General features: G+C 49.1%; 1 protein-coding gene across 1 annotated transcript in view; it reads left to right on the top strand.

Annotated features, from left to right (window-relative positions):
• Positions 1-9,697: 9,697 nt before the first annotated feature.
• Positions 9,698-14,086, top strand: part of dapp1 (dual adaptor of phosphotyrosine and 3-phosphoinositides) — a 62,359-nt gene continuing 57,970 nt past the window's right edge. The window contains exon 1 of the mRNA XM_048531403.2: positions 9,698-9,937. Coding sequence (XP_048387360.1) covers positions 9,864-9,937 — 74 coding nt within the window. The 5' untranslated portion in view covers positions 9,698-9,863. The remainder of the gene's footprint in view (positions 9,938-14,086) is intronic.

Raw genomic sequence — 14,086 nt, 5'->3', positions numbered from 1 at the left:
TAGAGGTACCATCAAAAACATTGTTACTTTATACCTCTTCTGTACATTTTTGAAGGCAAATTTTTAAACAAGCATTGTTGCAATGATTAAAATTTGAAACAATAAATGGCTACACAAGATCAGCTCGTTGTCTAGTCTAAATAAATTTTTGCCATTGATAAATGATGATGGAAAGCAACACTAGTGACAGCCTCACCTTGTACCTGCAAATAATTTGCACTTCTAGCTCACTTATTACCTGTTAATTAGAAAACATTAATTATTGATTGAAATCATTGCCTCATGGAGCTTAAAAGAACAAATTATGAGTTACACAAGAACATAGGAATGCACTTGACACTCATCAATTTTCATCAATAAAATGTATCCACATCGTTTAATTTGAATTCAGTGAACGAATCTGTGTTCCCCAGGATGCTCACACTCGGTGTTTGTTCCCAGTCTGGCATTACACCTGCATTGAATCTCTGATTCCTAGTCTTAAATTCTGCCCTGAAATTTAGTTTTGCTTCCATATATTGATCAAAGAAGTTGAAAAAGTCTATTGAGCACAACATTCTCCACCCAGCTGCAGTTATTTATTAAGTAATGGTTGGCATTGATGTAGAACTTTGTTACATTTTATAAATCAAAGTCTCCCATTACTTATTAAACCATGGTTACTCTTCCAACATTCCTCCTAGTAGAGGATGTTGCTAGGATATTGCTTGTTTGCTTCAATGTTGCACCGTCTCTTAAATACCCACTGAGTCTCTCATTTCTCCAGCAAATGCCCTGCGTATATCCACAATCAATCTGCTTTAAGAGCTGCCAAAAATCTAGGATTGACCTGCACCAGTTCTACAGAAGAATCGTACTGCACTCAAAATCATAGAATCCCTACAGTGTGGAAACAGGCCATTCGGCCCAACAAGTGCACACAGCCCCTCCAAAGAGCATCCCACTCAGACTCATTATCTTACCCCTGATTTCCCATGTCTAACCCACCTAACCTAAACATCCCTATGCACTATGGGGAAATTTAGCATGGCCAATCTACCTACCCTGCACATCTTTGGACTGTTGTTAATTCTGTTCCTCTGTCCAGGGATATTTCATGATCTGCCAATTTCTCCAGTACTTCCTGTTGTTGTTTCAGTTTTCTAGCATCCATAGTATCCTGCCTTTACAGGGTTGACTAGGATTTCTGACAATCAATGACAAACTCCAGGATGTGGCTGTCAGCAAAACCAAGCTGGGGCAGGCGATGGCCCAGTGGTATTATCACTAGATTGTTAATCCAGAGGCCCAGATAATGTTCTGGGGATCTGTGTTCGAATCCTGCCAGGGCAGATGGTGGGATTGGAATTCAGTAAAATATCTGGAATTAAGAATTTAATCAAGACCATCAATCCATTGTTGGTTGTCAGGAAAAACCTATCTTGTTCACTAATACCCGCTAGGAAAGGAATCTGCCATTCTTACCTGGTCTGGCCTACATGTGACTCCAGACCCACAGCAATGTGGTTGACTTTGAACTGCCCTCTGGGGCAATTAGGGATGGACAATAAATGCTGCTGAGTCAGTGATGCCCTCATCCCATTAATGAATTAAGGGGAGAAAATGATCTTAATAAGAATCAATGTTTCAAGAATTCTTTGATTATGCTTGTTTGGTTATTAATTATAGCGGTATTTGGAATGTGGAAAAAAGGCTGATTGAATGACACTTGGGATTATGCAATTGGTTAATGAAGAGCACATTCATTTTCCAAACAGCAAAGGGAAGATTGGGCCATTGCAACAGTAGAATATCCAGGACCCAATGGAGGGGTCAGAGATAATGGGAACTGCAGATGCTGGAGAATCCAAGATAACAAAGTGTGAAGCTGGATGAACACAGCGAGCCAAGCAGCATCTCAGGAGCACAAAAGCTGACGTTTCAGGCCTAGACCCTTCATCACAGAGGAGGATGGGGAGAGGGTTCTGAAATAAATAGGGAGAGAGGGGGAGGCGGACTGAAGATGGATAGAGGAGAAGATAGGTGGAGAGGACAGTATAGGTGGGGAGGGGATAGGTCAGTCCGGGGAGGACGGACAGTTCAAGGAGGCGGGATGAGGTTAGTAGGTGGGAAATGGAGGTGCGGCTTGAGGTGGGAGGAGGGGATAGGTGAGAGGAAGAACAAGTTAGGGAGCCGGAGACGAGCTGGGCTGATTTTGGGATTCAGTGGGGGGAGGGGACGAGCTGGGCTGGTTTTGGGATGCAGTGGGGGAAGGGGGATTTTGAAGTCCACATTGATACCATTGGGCTGGAGGGTTCCCAAGTGGAATATGAGTTGCTGTTCCTGCAACCTTCGGGTGGCATCATTGTGGCACTGCAGGAGGCCCATGATGGACTTGTCATCTAAGGAATGGAAGGGGGAGTTAAAATGGTTTGTGACTGGGAGGTGCAGTTGTTTATTGCGAACCGAGCATAGGTGTTCTGCAAAGCGGTCCCCAAGACTGCCTGGTCCCTGCCAAATTTTCACCATCCCCCCCTAACCTCCCACTGATGGAAGACGAACAGTCAGTCCTCAGCAAGGGGCTCACCTTTGTCCCCCTCCATCCACACATCAACGAATACCAGTCACATTTGGACATAGAACAGTTTTTCCACCGCCTTCGCCTCCGCGCTTACTTCTTTAACCGAAAGCCTAACCCTCATTCCACTGACCCCTTCTCCCACCTCCAACACACCCCCTCCTGGACACCGCCGCCCTCCCCCGCCCAGGCCTCCTACCCTCCCTCGACCTCTTCATCTCCAACTGCCGTCAAGACATTAACCGCCTCAACCTCTCCACCCCTCTCCCCACTCCAACCTCTCCCCTACAGAACGTGCAGTCCTCCGCTCCCTCCGCTCCAATCCCAACCTCACCATCAAACTCGCAGACAAGGGAGGCGCACTGACTTCTACATCGCCGAGGCCAGACGCTAACTCTCCGACACCTCATCCTACCGCCCCCTGGATCATGACCCCACCCCCGAGCACCAAACCATCATCTCCAATACCATCCACAACCTCATCACCTCAGGTGACCTCCCACCCACAGCCTCCAACCTTATTGTTCCCCAACCACGCACGGCCCATTTCTATCTCCTTCCCAAAATCCACAAACCCGCCTGCCCTGGCTGACCTATTGTCTCCGCCTGTTCCTGCCCCACCGAACTCATCTCCACCTATCTGGACTCCATTTTCTCCCCCTTGGTCCAGGAACTCCCCACCTACGTCCGTGACACCACCCACGCCCTCCACCTCCTCCAGAGCTTCCAATTCCCTGGTCCCCAACACCTCATTTTCACCATGGACATCCAGTCTCTATACACCCGCATTCCTCATGCAGATGGGCTCAAGGCCCTCCACTTCTTCCTATCCCGCGGGCCCAACCAGTCCCCCTCCACCAACACCCTCATCCACCTAGCCGAACTCGTCCTCATCCTCAACAACTTCTCTTTCGATTCCTCCCACTTCCTACAGACAAAGCAGGTTGCCAAGGGTACCCTCATGGGCCCCAGCTATGCCTGCCTCTTTGTAGGTTACGTGGAACAGTCCCTCTTCCACACCTACACAGGCCCCAAACCCCACCTCTGCCTCCATTACATTGATGACGGTATCGGCGCCGCCTCTTGCTCCCAAGAGGAGCTTGAACAGTTCATCCACTTCACCAACACCTTCCACCCCAACCTCAAGTTCACCTGGGCCACCTCCGACACATCCCTCACCTTCCTGGACCTCTCAGTCTCCATCTCAGGCAACCAGCTAGAAACTGATGTCCATTTCAATCCCACCGACTCCCATAGTTATCTAGAATACACCTCCTCCCAACCACCCTCCTCCATCCCCTATTCCCAATTCCTTCACCTCCACCACATCTACTCCCAGGATGAGGCATTCCACTCCTGCACATCTCAGTTGGCCGCGTTCTTCAAGGGCCACAACTCCCCCCCCACCTCCCCCCCCCCCCCCCCCTGCAGTGGTCAAGAATGCCCTTGACCGTATCTCCCGCATTTCCCACAACACATCACTCACACCCTGCCCCCGCAATAACCGCCCCACGAGAATCCCCCTTGTCCTCACATACCACCTCACCAACCTCCGGATACAACACATCATCCTCTGACACTTCCGCCATCTACAATCCTACCCCACCACCCAAGACATTTTTCCATCCCCACCCTTGCCTGCCTTCCAGAGAGACCACTCTCTCCGTCACTCCCTTGTCCGCTCCACACTGCCCTCCAACCCCACCACACCCGGCACCTTCCCCTGCAACCGCAGGAAGTGCTACACTTGCCCCCACACCTCCTCCCTCACCCCCATCCCAGGCCCCAAGATGACTTTCCATAATAAGCAGATGTTCACCTGCACATCAGCCAATGTGGTATACTGTATCCGTTGTACCTGGTGTGGCCTCCTCTACATTGGGGAAACCAAGCAGAGGCTTGGGGACCGTTTTGCAGAACACCTATGCTCGGTTCGCAATAAACAACTGCACCTCCCAATCACGAACCATTTTAACTCCCCCTCCCATTCCTTAGACGACATGTCCATCATGGGCCTCCTGCATTGCCACAATGATGCCACCCGAAGGTTGCAGGAACAGCAACTCATATTCCGCTTGGGAACCCTGCAGCCCAATGGCATCAATGTGGACTTCACAAGCTTCAAAATCTTCCCTTCCCCCACTGCATCCCAAAACCAGCCCAGCCTGTCTCCGCTTCCCTAACCTGTTCTTCCTCTCACCCATCCCTTCCTCCCACCTCAAGCCACACCCCCATTTCCTACCTACCACCTCATCCCGCCTCCTTGACCAGTCCGTCCTCCCCGGACTGACATATCCCCTCCCTACCTCCCCACCTATACTCTCCTCTCCACCTATTTTCTCCTCTATCCATCTTCGGTCCGCCTCCCCCCTCTCCCAATTTATTTCAGAACCCTCTCCCCATACCCCTTTTCTGATGTAGGGTCTAGGCCTGAAATGTCAGCTTTTGTGCTCCTGAAATGCCAATGGAGGGGTGTGGTGTTCTGGGAGGTGGGGGTTATTAAGGGTCCATGTGATCGCTAATATGAGCATACCTGCCCCAGATGGACTGCAGTAGTTCAAAGAGGCTCACCACCACCTCCCTGAGGGCAACTAGGGATGGATAACATGTGCTGGCCTTTTGCCAGCACCACTCACATACCATGAAAAAAATAACCATCACCTCCAAGGCTATGACCAGCTAGAATTGACAACTTCAATTATACAGAACATGCAATGTCGCCGTGGGGCTCACTGGTCAACCGTCCAACATTAAAAACTTCCTCTTCAACTTCCTTCTTTTAAAAATATTTACTATTCTATAATAATTGGGCAGTGGAGAAAGTAGTTTATTGTGGACAAATCCCTAGTAGAGTGTTTAATCATGGGGAAGATGATGATCGGGTCATTTTGTAATCCAGAGACTGTGGAAATGCACTGTGGACAGGGGTCTGAATCCGACCTCAGCAGTTGGTAGAATTTGAGTGTTAGACAGGGCGAAGTGATTCCACAACCAACGGATCAGATCTAAGCTCTGCAGTCCTGTCACATCCAGTTGTGAATGATGGTGGACAATTAAACAACTCACTGGAGGAGGAGGTTCCACAAATATCCCCATCCCTAATGACGGAAGAGCCCAGCACATCAGTGCAAAAGATAAGGCTGAAGTATTTGCAGCAATCTTCAGCCAGAAGTGCCGAGTGGATGATCCATCTCATTCTCTTCCAGAGATCCCCAGCATGATAGATGCCAGTCTTCATCCATTTTAATTCACTCCACGTGATATCAAGAGATGGCTTGAGGCACTGAAAACTGCAAAAGCTATGAGCCCTGATAACATTCCATCCATAGTTGAGAGGATGTGAGCTGCAGAACATGCCACATCCCTAGCCAGGATGTTCCAGCAATAACATTGGTATCTGTCCAACAATATGAAAGATTTCCCAGGTACATCCTGTACGCACAAAGAACCTGGCCAATTACTGCCCCATTGGTCTATTCTCAATGGAAGGTGTCAGTAACAGTGATATCAAGCAGCACCTGCTCAGCAATAACCTGCTCAGTGATGCCCAGTTTGGGTTCCACCAGGGCCACTCAGCTCCTGACCTCATTCCAGCCTTTGTTCAAACATGGACAAAAGAACAGAATTCCAGAGGTGAGGAGAGAAGAACAGATCTTGACGTCAAGGCCACATTTGACCGAGTATGGTATTGAAGAGTCCTAACAAAACTGGAGTCTATGGGAAATCTCTGCGATGGTTGGAGTCAGACCTGACAGATGGGAAAATGGTCGTGGTTGTTGGGGTCAGTCATCTCAGCTCTAGGACATCTCTGCAGGAGTTCCTCAGGGTGGTGTCCTAGGCCCAACCATCTTCTGCTGCTTCTTCAATGACTCTCCCTCCACCATAAGGTCAGAAATAGGGATGTTTGCTGATGATTACACAATATTATCAGGGCCTTACTGGGAATGTGGAGTTGAAGTTACAGTCCATTCAGTAATGCTTTTCTTGAATGTTGAAATCAGATTGACAGACTGAATGGCTACTCCTGTATGTTTATATTCCTGTGGGATCTGTCGCACCTGCTTCAATCCACCAAGATGAAATAGCCTTTCTCACATCCAAAATGTTTTAAATAATAAAAAAAAACTCCTGAAAAACAAATTCAAATACACCAAACAATTCATTTAATGGACGCACAATTTCTCTTTGAGCTTTTGCAGCAGGAGCTTTAAGTGACACCACGACAATATTTGTACATGTTGAAACAATAACAACTTATATTTACATTGACCCTCGACATAATAAAACACCACAAGTTTCTGCACAGGGAGGTTGTAAAGCAAGGGTAGACGCTGACCACATATTTCAGCAATATTCCATCAGGCAGCCTACAGCTTAATCAAAGATTGAGGTGAAAATGAGATCGACGCAAAGAATAGGTGAGCTTCAGGGAGGGAATCCCAGAGTCTGGACTTGGAAGCTGAAACAATAGCCTCCAATTGCGCAGCACTGGATATCCTCAAGGTCAAAATGGGATAGCGCAGAGATCTGGAAGGTTGTATGAGGTGACAGAGATAGGGAGGGGGTGTAGGGGCTGGAGGGGGTGACAGAGATAGGGATGGGGTGTAGGGGCTGGAGGGGGTGACAGAGATAAGGACGGGGTGGGGGCTGGAGGAGGTGACAGAGACAGGGAGGGGTGTAGGGGCTGGGGGAGGACAGAGATAGGGAGGGGATGTAGGGGCTGGAGGTGGTGACAGAGATAGGGAGTGGCTGGGGGCTGGAGGAGGTGACAGAGATAAGGAGGGGTGTAGGGGCTGGAGGAGGTGTAGGGGCTGGAGGGGGTGATAGAGATATGGAGGGGGTGTAGGGGCTGGAGGGGGTGATAGAGATAGGGAGGGGGTGTAGGGGCTGGAGGGGGTGATAGAGATAGGGAGGAGGTGTAGGGGATGGAGGGGGTGACAGAGATAGGGAGGGGGTGTAGGGGGCTGGAGGTGGTGATAGAGATAGGGAGGGGGTGTAGGGGGCTGGAGGGGGTGACAGAGATAGAGAGGGGGTGTAGTGGCTGGAGAAGGTGACAGAGATAAGGAGGGAGTGCAAGGGCTGGCGGAGGTTACAGAGATAGGGAGGGGGTGTAGGGGTTGGAGGAGGTGACAGAGATAAGGAGAGGGTGTAGAGGCTGGAGGAGGTGACAGAGATAAGGAGGGGGTTGGGGCTGGAGGAGGTGACAGAGACAGGGAGGAGTGTAGGGGCTGGGGGAGGACAGAGATAGGGAGGGGATGTAGGGGCTGGAGGTGGTGACAGAGATAGGGAGTGGCTGGGGGCTGGAGGAGGTGACAGAGATAAGGAGGGGTGTAGGGGCTGGAGGAGGTGACAGAGATAGGGAGGGGGTGTAGGGGCTGGAGGAGGTGACAGAGGCAGAGAGGGGCACAGGGGCTGGAGGAGGTGACAGAGATAGAGAGGGGGTGTATGGGCTGGAGGAGGTGACAGAGTTAGGGAGAGGGTGTAGAAGCTGGAGGGGGTGACAGATAGGGAGGGGGTGACAGATAGGGAGGGGGTGTAGGGGCTGGAGGAGGTGACAGCGATAGGGAGGGGGTGTAGGGGCTGGAGGAGGTGACAGAGATAAGGAGAGGGTGTAGAGGCTGGAGGAGGTGACAGAGATAAGGAGGGGGTGGGGGCTGGAGGAGGTGACAGAGACAGAGAGGGGCACAGGGGCTGGAGGAGGTGACAGAGATAGAGAGGGGGTGTATGGGCTGGAGGAGGTGACAGAGTTAGGGAGAGGGTGTAGAAGCTGGAGGGGGTGACAGATAGGGAGGGGGTGACAGATAGGGAGGGGGTGACAGATAGGGAGGGGGTGTAGGGGCTGGAGGAGGTGACAGCGATAGGGAGGGGGTGTAGGGGCTGGAGGAGGTGACAGAGATAAGGAGAGGGTGTAGAGGCTGGAGGAGGTGACAGAGATAGAGAGGGGGTGTAGGGGCTGGAGGAGGTGACAGAGATAGGGAGAGGGTGTAGAAGCTGGAGGGGGTGACAGATAGGGAGGGGGTGACAGATAGGGAGGGGGTGACAGGGAGGGGGTGGAGGGGGTGGAGGGGGTGACAGAGATGGGGTGGAGGGGGTGACGGGGGTGGAGGAGGTGACAGAGATAGGGAGGGGGTGTAGGGGCTGGAGGAGGTGACAGAGATAGGGAGGGGGTGTACAGGCTGGAGGAGGTTACAGAGATAGGGAGGGGTGTAGGCGCTGGAGGAGGGGGCAGAGATGAGGAGGGGGCAGAGATGGGGAGGGGGCAGAAGGGGGTGTAGGGGCGGGAGGGGGTGTAAGAGAGAGAGGCAGAGTTGGGGAGGGGGTGTAGGGGCGGGAGGGGGTGTAAGAGAGAGAGGCAGAGTTGGGGAGGGGGTGTAGGGGCTGGAGGAGGTGTAAGAGAGAGAGGCAGAGATGTAGGGACGGGAAGGGGTGACAGATTGGGAGGGGGTGTAAGGACTGGAGGGGTGACAGAGATCAGGAGGGGGTGTCGGGGCTGAAGGAGGGGAGAGAGTTAGGGAGGGGGTGCAGGGGCTGGAGGACGTGACAGAGATAGGGAGGGGGTGACAGAAACAGTGTGGGGTTGTCAGGGCTGGAGGGGGGTGACAGAGACAGGGAGGGAGTGTAAGGGCTGGGGGGGGGCGCAGAGACAGGGAGGGGGTGTAAGGGCTGGGGGGGGGCGCAGAGACTGGGAGGGGGTGTAAGGGCTGGAAGCGGGTGACAGGGATAGAATCGAGACGACGGTGGGGTTTGAAAACCGGGATGAGAATTTTCAGAAAGCAGAAACCTCCTGACGCCGTAAATCGGAAACACAAAACAGAAATTGCTGGAAAAGCTCGGCAGGTCTGTGCAGAGAAACAGGGTTAACGTTTCGGGTGCTGTGACCCTTCCTCAGAACTGAGTGTAGCCGGGGAAAGGTGCTGAAGATGGGATGGAGACAGGGGTGTATAGGAGTAAATGGATAAGTAGAGATGGAGCCCAGAGAGTTGGTTGAAGGAGTGGGTAATGGTCAGCCTGGGAGAAAGGACAGCTGCTGATGAGGGTCCGTGTAGGCGTGACTCGCTTCCTTTTCCTTCTCTGTTACACTTCCTCATCAGCTGCATTCCTCACTACAGGTCCCAGGGTGCAGCAGAACGCAATCAGAGGAGGTGGGGTGGGAGGAGCAGCTTGAAAGTTCCTGTTAATTTGTTCTGTTTGGAGAGTCAGCGAGGGTTTGTGTGAGGAGCGTACTGCTTGGTTGTGGAGGTCTCGGGCAGAGAGAGATAGAGAGAAAGGGGGACTGACTGATGGGACAGAGCTCTCCCTGAAGGAGATGGACAGTTCCCTGAATGTGCAGCTATCCAGAGACTGGGCCGAGGAGCAGGAGGATGGACTGTCCGAACTCGAGTGAGTCTGGAGCTTCCTTCTGCATTACAAATCTGTGTGTTTCTTATATTACTGTTGTCTGTTGGAGGCGGAGGATACGTTCTATGTTGTAATTAAGTGTATTTTTTCTCCTTGAAAATTTCTGCTGGTGTGTCAGTTTCAGGATGTTCTGGTCAACTTTTTGAGAAATCGGGAAAGTTTCTCTTTCTTCTGTAAAGTAACGATGAATTCATCTGTAATAGACAGCTGTAATCAGCTTTCCTGTTCAGTTTGCTATCCATTAACCTTTGGGACACCCCTCTGTGTGGCATCATGCTCTGTACAGGGGACTCTCCACCGATTAGAATTCCCGAAGAGTGAACTACTGTCATTTCTGTCAATCTACCAACGTGTCACTTTCAGGCCTGCGATGCTGTGTTTAAAGCGCAAGATCTCTCATCGTTCCCAAAATAAATCACGGGCACCCCGCCCCCGTCCCCTTCCCGAGTCGGGGTGCCCCAATGACTGAATAATTCAAATTGCCGATGGTTTATTGTCAATTTCATTAAGGGAAAAACAAACTCTCGGGGATTAGACATAACCTGTGGATGAAAGCCAAACGCTGCAGATGCTGGAAATCTGGAAGAAGGGCAGAGAATGCTGGAGAAACTCCGCAGGTCTGCGTGAAGAGGGAAACAGCGTTGATGACTCCTCTTCAGTGAATTTCTGTTTTGAGATGAATTAATTGCTTCCTCCTTAGTAACAGCGACACCTCAGTGATAGGCGCCAAGCATCCATTGCTGCAGGGGCTCTCTGTTCTATTTTCTGATCTACCTGTTTAGAGATACTGTGACACATTTTTGGAGCAGGTAGGACTTGAACCTGGGTCTCCTGGCTCAGGAAAAAAAAACTCAGCAGGTCCGGCAGCATCTGTGAAGAAAAATCAAGAGTTAACCCAGTTTTCAGGAAGGGTCCCTGGTCCAGAAACGTTAACTCTGATTTTTTTCCTCACAGATGCTGCCAGCCCTGCCGAGTTTTTCCAGCAATTTCTGTTTTTGTTCCTGATTCACAGCACCCGCAGTACTTTTGGTTTCTCCTGGCTCAGAGGTAGGGGCACTACCACTGCATTAGAAGAACGCTGTAAAGTTTTGATGATGGATTCCAGTTCTTGTTCTATATTGTACAGATAATTATCTCCAATTCTCCTTCAAAATGTTCATTTTATTTTGCCATTGAAAACAGCGCAGATGTTAAACTGCTGAAATGCTGGACCCTCTGTGATTCCTCTGTAACTGGGAAAACACACTCATTCAATTGTATCAGTTGAGAGTGTCACCTCTTGAGTTAATTCAAAATCCTGTCCCAAAATAATTTGTTTTGAGGTAATATTTGTTAAAACTGCACATATGTGTATCTGGTTGATTCCAAATTATTAAGTGGAATGTACAGCAGAGTAACAGGCCATTTGGCCCAACATATTGGTGTTTATGCTTCAGACAAGTCTGCTCTCACTCTTTGATAACAAGGCATAGTGCTGGATGAACACAGCAGGCCAAGTAGCATCAGAGGAGCAGGAAGGCTGATGTTTCAGGCCTAGACCCTTCTTCAGAAATGCTGCTTGGCCTGCTGTATTCATCCAGCTCCACAGTTTGTTATCTCAGATTCTCCAGCATTTGCAGTTCGTACTATCTCTGCTCTCACTCTTTGTTGTTTCGCTCATCCTGTATCTTCTTCTTCTGTTCCTTTCTCCCTTGTGTGTTTATCCAGCTTCCTCTTAAATAATAACTGCGCTGTTTACCTCAACCACCACACGTGGTATCAAGTTCCACATTCTCCCCAGTCTCTGGGGGCAAAGAAGTTTTGCCTGAATTCCTGATTGTCATTGATAAATCTAATCTAACATCAATAGTCCCTTGTTCTGGTGTCACCCACGTGAGACTTGGTCTCTAACTTTACCCTATCAAACCTATTAATAATCTCAGTCAGAAACACACCCCTCATAGGAAAGGCAGTCAGCCCTGTATACTCCCTCCCATGGAAGGAGAACCTCTCCATTCTGGTATCATTCTAGTCAAACTTTCTTTCTCCACTGTGTCTACCTCTTGTTTGTTTTATGATTACAAGGATTAGTTACCAACCCTCCAGTTGTTTGAAACTGAAAACAGGAACTACTCGAAACAATCAGCCGGTTTGTCAATCTGAAGAGAGAGCGCATGAGGCGAGAAAGTAGGCTGGGCCCTTTCCCAGAATGGAAAATGAGGGGCAAACAATGGTTTTGGTTTCAGCTAGAATTGTTAAAGAAAAGATAAGGTGACAGCAAGTCACTCAACAAAAGTAACACAGGAGGAATGAGTGGAACGATGATGAGAAAGCAGTGTTTGTAAAAAGAACCTCTGTGTAGGTACTGACTGACACAATGAAGGGAAATTGACAGAAATCTTATCAAACAGCATTTTAGTAATATATCAGATTCTTAAGGAGCTGGACAGGGTTAATGCTGAGATGACGTTTCACGTCATGGGAGAGTCTAGGACCAGAGGGCACAGTCTCAGAATAAAGGGGCACCAATTTAAGACTGAGATGAAGAGGAATTTCTTTTCTCAGAGGGTTGTGAGTCTTTGGAACTCCTTGCCACAGACAGCAGTGGGGGCAGAGTCGTTGTGTCTATTTAAGGCTGAGATCAATAGATTCTTGATCAGCTACAGGGAAAGGGCAGGAAAATAGGTGTGAGGAATGTTGGATCAGTCACGATCCAATTAATGGTACAGCAGGCTCAAGGGACCAAATGGCCAAATCCTGTTCCTACTTCTTATGGTCTTACAGTGTATTCAGACTTGTTTGGGTCGGACATCAACAATATTTATTAACAAACTGGTGATCTAGCAGCAGACATTTCTGCCTAGAATTGCTCTTGTTCCAAACTTCTGGTAGAGTCTCAATCAAATCACAGATGACAGTCACATCACAGGATACCCACATGTTTAATGTACTTATTCATTAAACCAATTTCACTTATCAGGACATGAAATTAAACATGTTAATGAACAGAGATTGGTGGAAACACTCAGCAGGTCAGTCACCATTTGTGGCGAAGGGAACAGTTGACATTCCAAGTTGTCGATTTCCAGCATCCACAATCTTCTGAAGTTCAAGATTTAGGATGAAAATGTGGTCACCAAAATTCTCCAGGCATGTGCTGGGAAGTCTTGTATCCCTGATGGATTGGCTTTGATCCAATGTAGGTACAGTTTGAACCCATAGTGAAGTGAGACAGGTTCTCATTGTGCTACACAGATCAGATTAACTCCTGGTTTGTAATGAAGTTGGTGTGAAGCTGCGGCTGGAGCATAGTCACAGCCTTGGAAAGGGTGATGTGGCTCAATAGGTAGCACTGTCGCTTCCGATTCGGAATGGGATTTCAAGTCCGACTCCAAAAAAATCCAAGCACAGTAACAATGTTGACATCTCCCACTGCAGTGTTCGGGGGGTGCTGCACTGTCAACAGTGCCAGCTTGCCGATGATATGATGAACCAAGTCCTTGTTTGCCCCCTACAATGGGCACAGAAGGTCCAAGAAGAGCAGGGTAATTCTCCTGGTAACCAGTTTTACCCCGCAGCCAATAACTAAAATATGCCGTTATCTTGGTCACTGTTCTATTATCGGCCTGGGAGCTCGTTTTGCACAAATTGTGAGCTGTGTTGCCTGCATTATAACAGGGATGTCTTCAAAGGTACGTAATTTCCTTTTAAAGTGCCTGTGGATGTCTGAGCTTGAGTGATGCTAGTCATTTTTAAAATCAGAAAACAGTGTTCCACATCCCTGAAAGTATCCAGGAAGGAATTGAATATTCCTGCAAATAAAAGCTAAATACTGTGGAAGCTGGTAAACACAGTGTTGGAGAAACTCAGCAGGTCTGGCAATGTTAGAAACAGAGTTAACATTTTGAGTCTGGTATGACTCTCCTTCAGTAATTTTTGAGCCGTACCAATCTGTCTCTCCCTTCACACACACTGCCAGACTGCCGGGTTTCTCCGAAATTTCTGATCTTGTTTGTTTTGAGAAGTCCCAGAGCGCTCTGAGTGGCATAAATCCCAAAGTCCCATGTTATTTAGGTTTTTTGATAAGTGAGTGAATTTGGTTGATGACATCAGGACAACTTACATATGCATAGAACTGTTAAACAGAAAAAT

Source organism: Stegostoma tigrinum, chromosome 1 (assembly GCF_030684315.1).
Source record: "Stegostoma tigrinum isolate sSteTig4 chromosome 1, sSteTig4.hap1, whole genome shotgun sequence".
NCBI classification, from domain to species: domain Eukaryota; kingdom Metazoa; phylum Chordata; class Chondrichthyes; order Orectolobiformes; family Stegostomatidae; genus Stegostoma; species Stegostoma tigrinum.
Note: the sequence above shows the minus strand (reverse complement) of the source record. Positions and strands in the feature narration are given on the sequence as shown.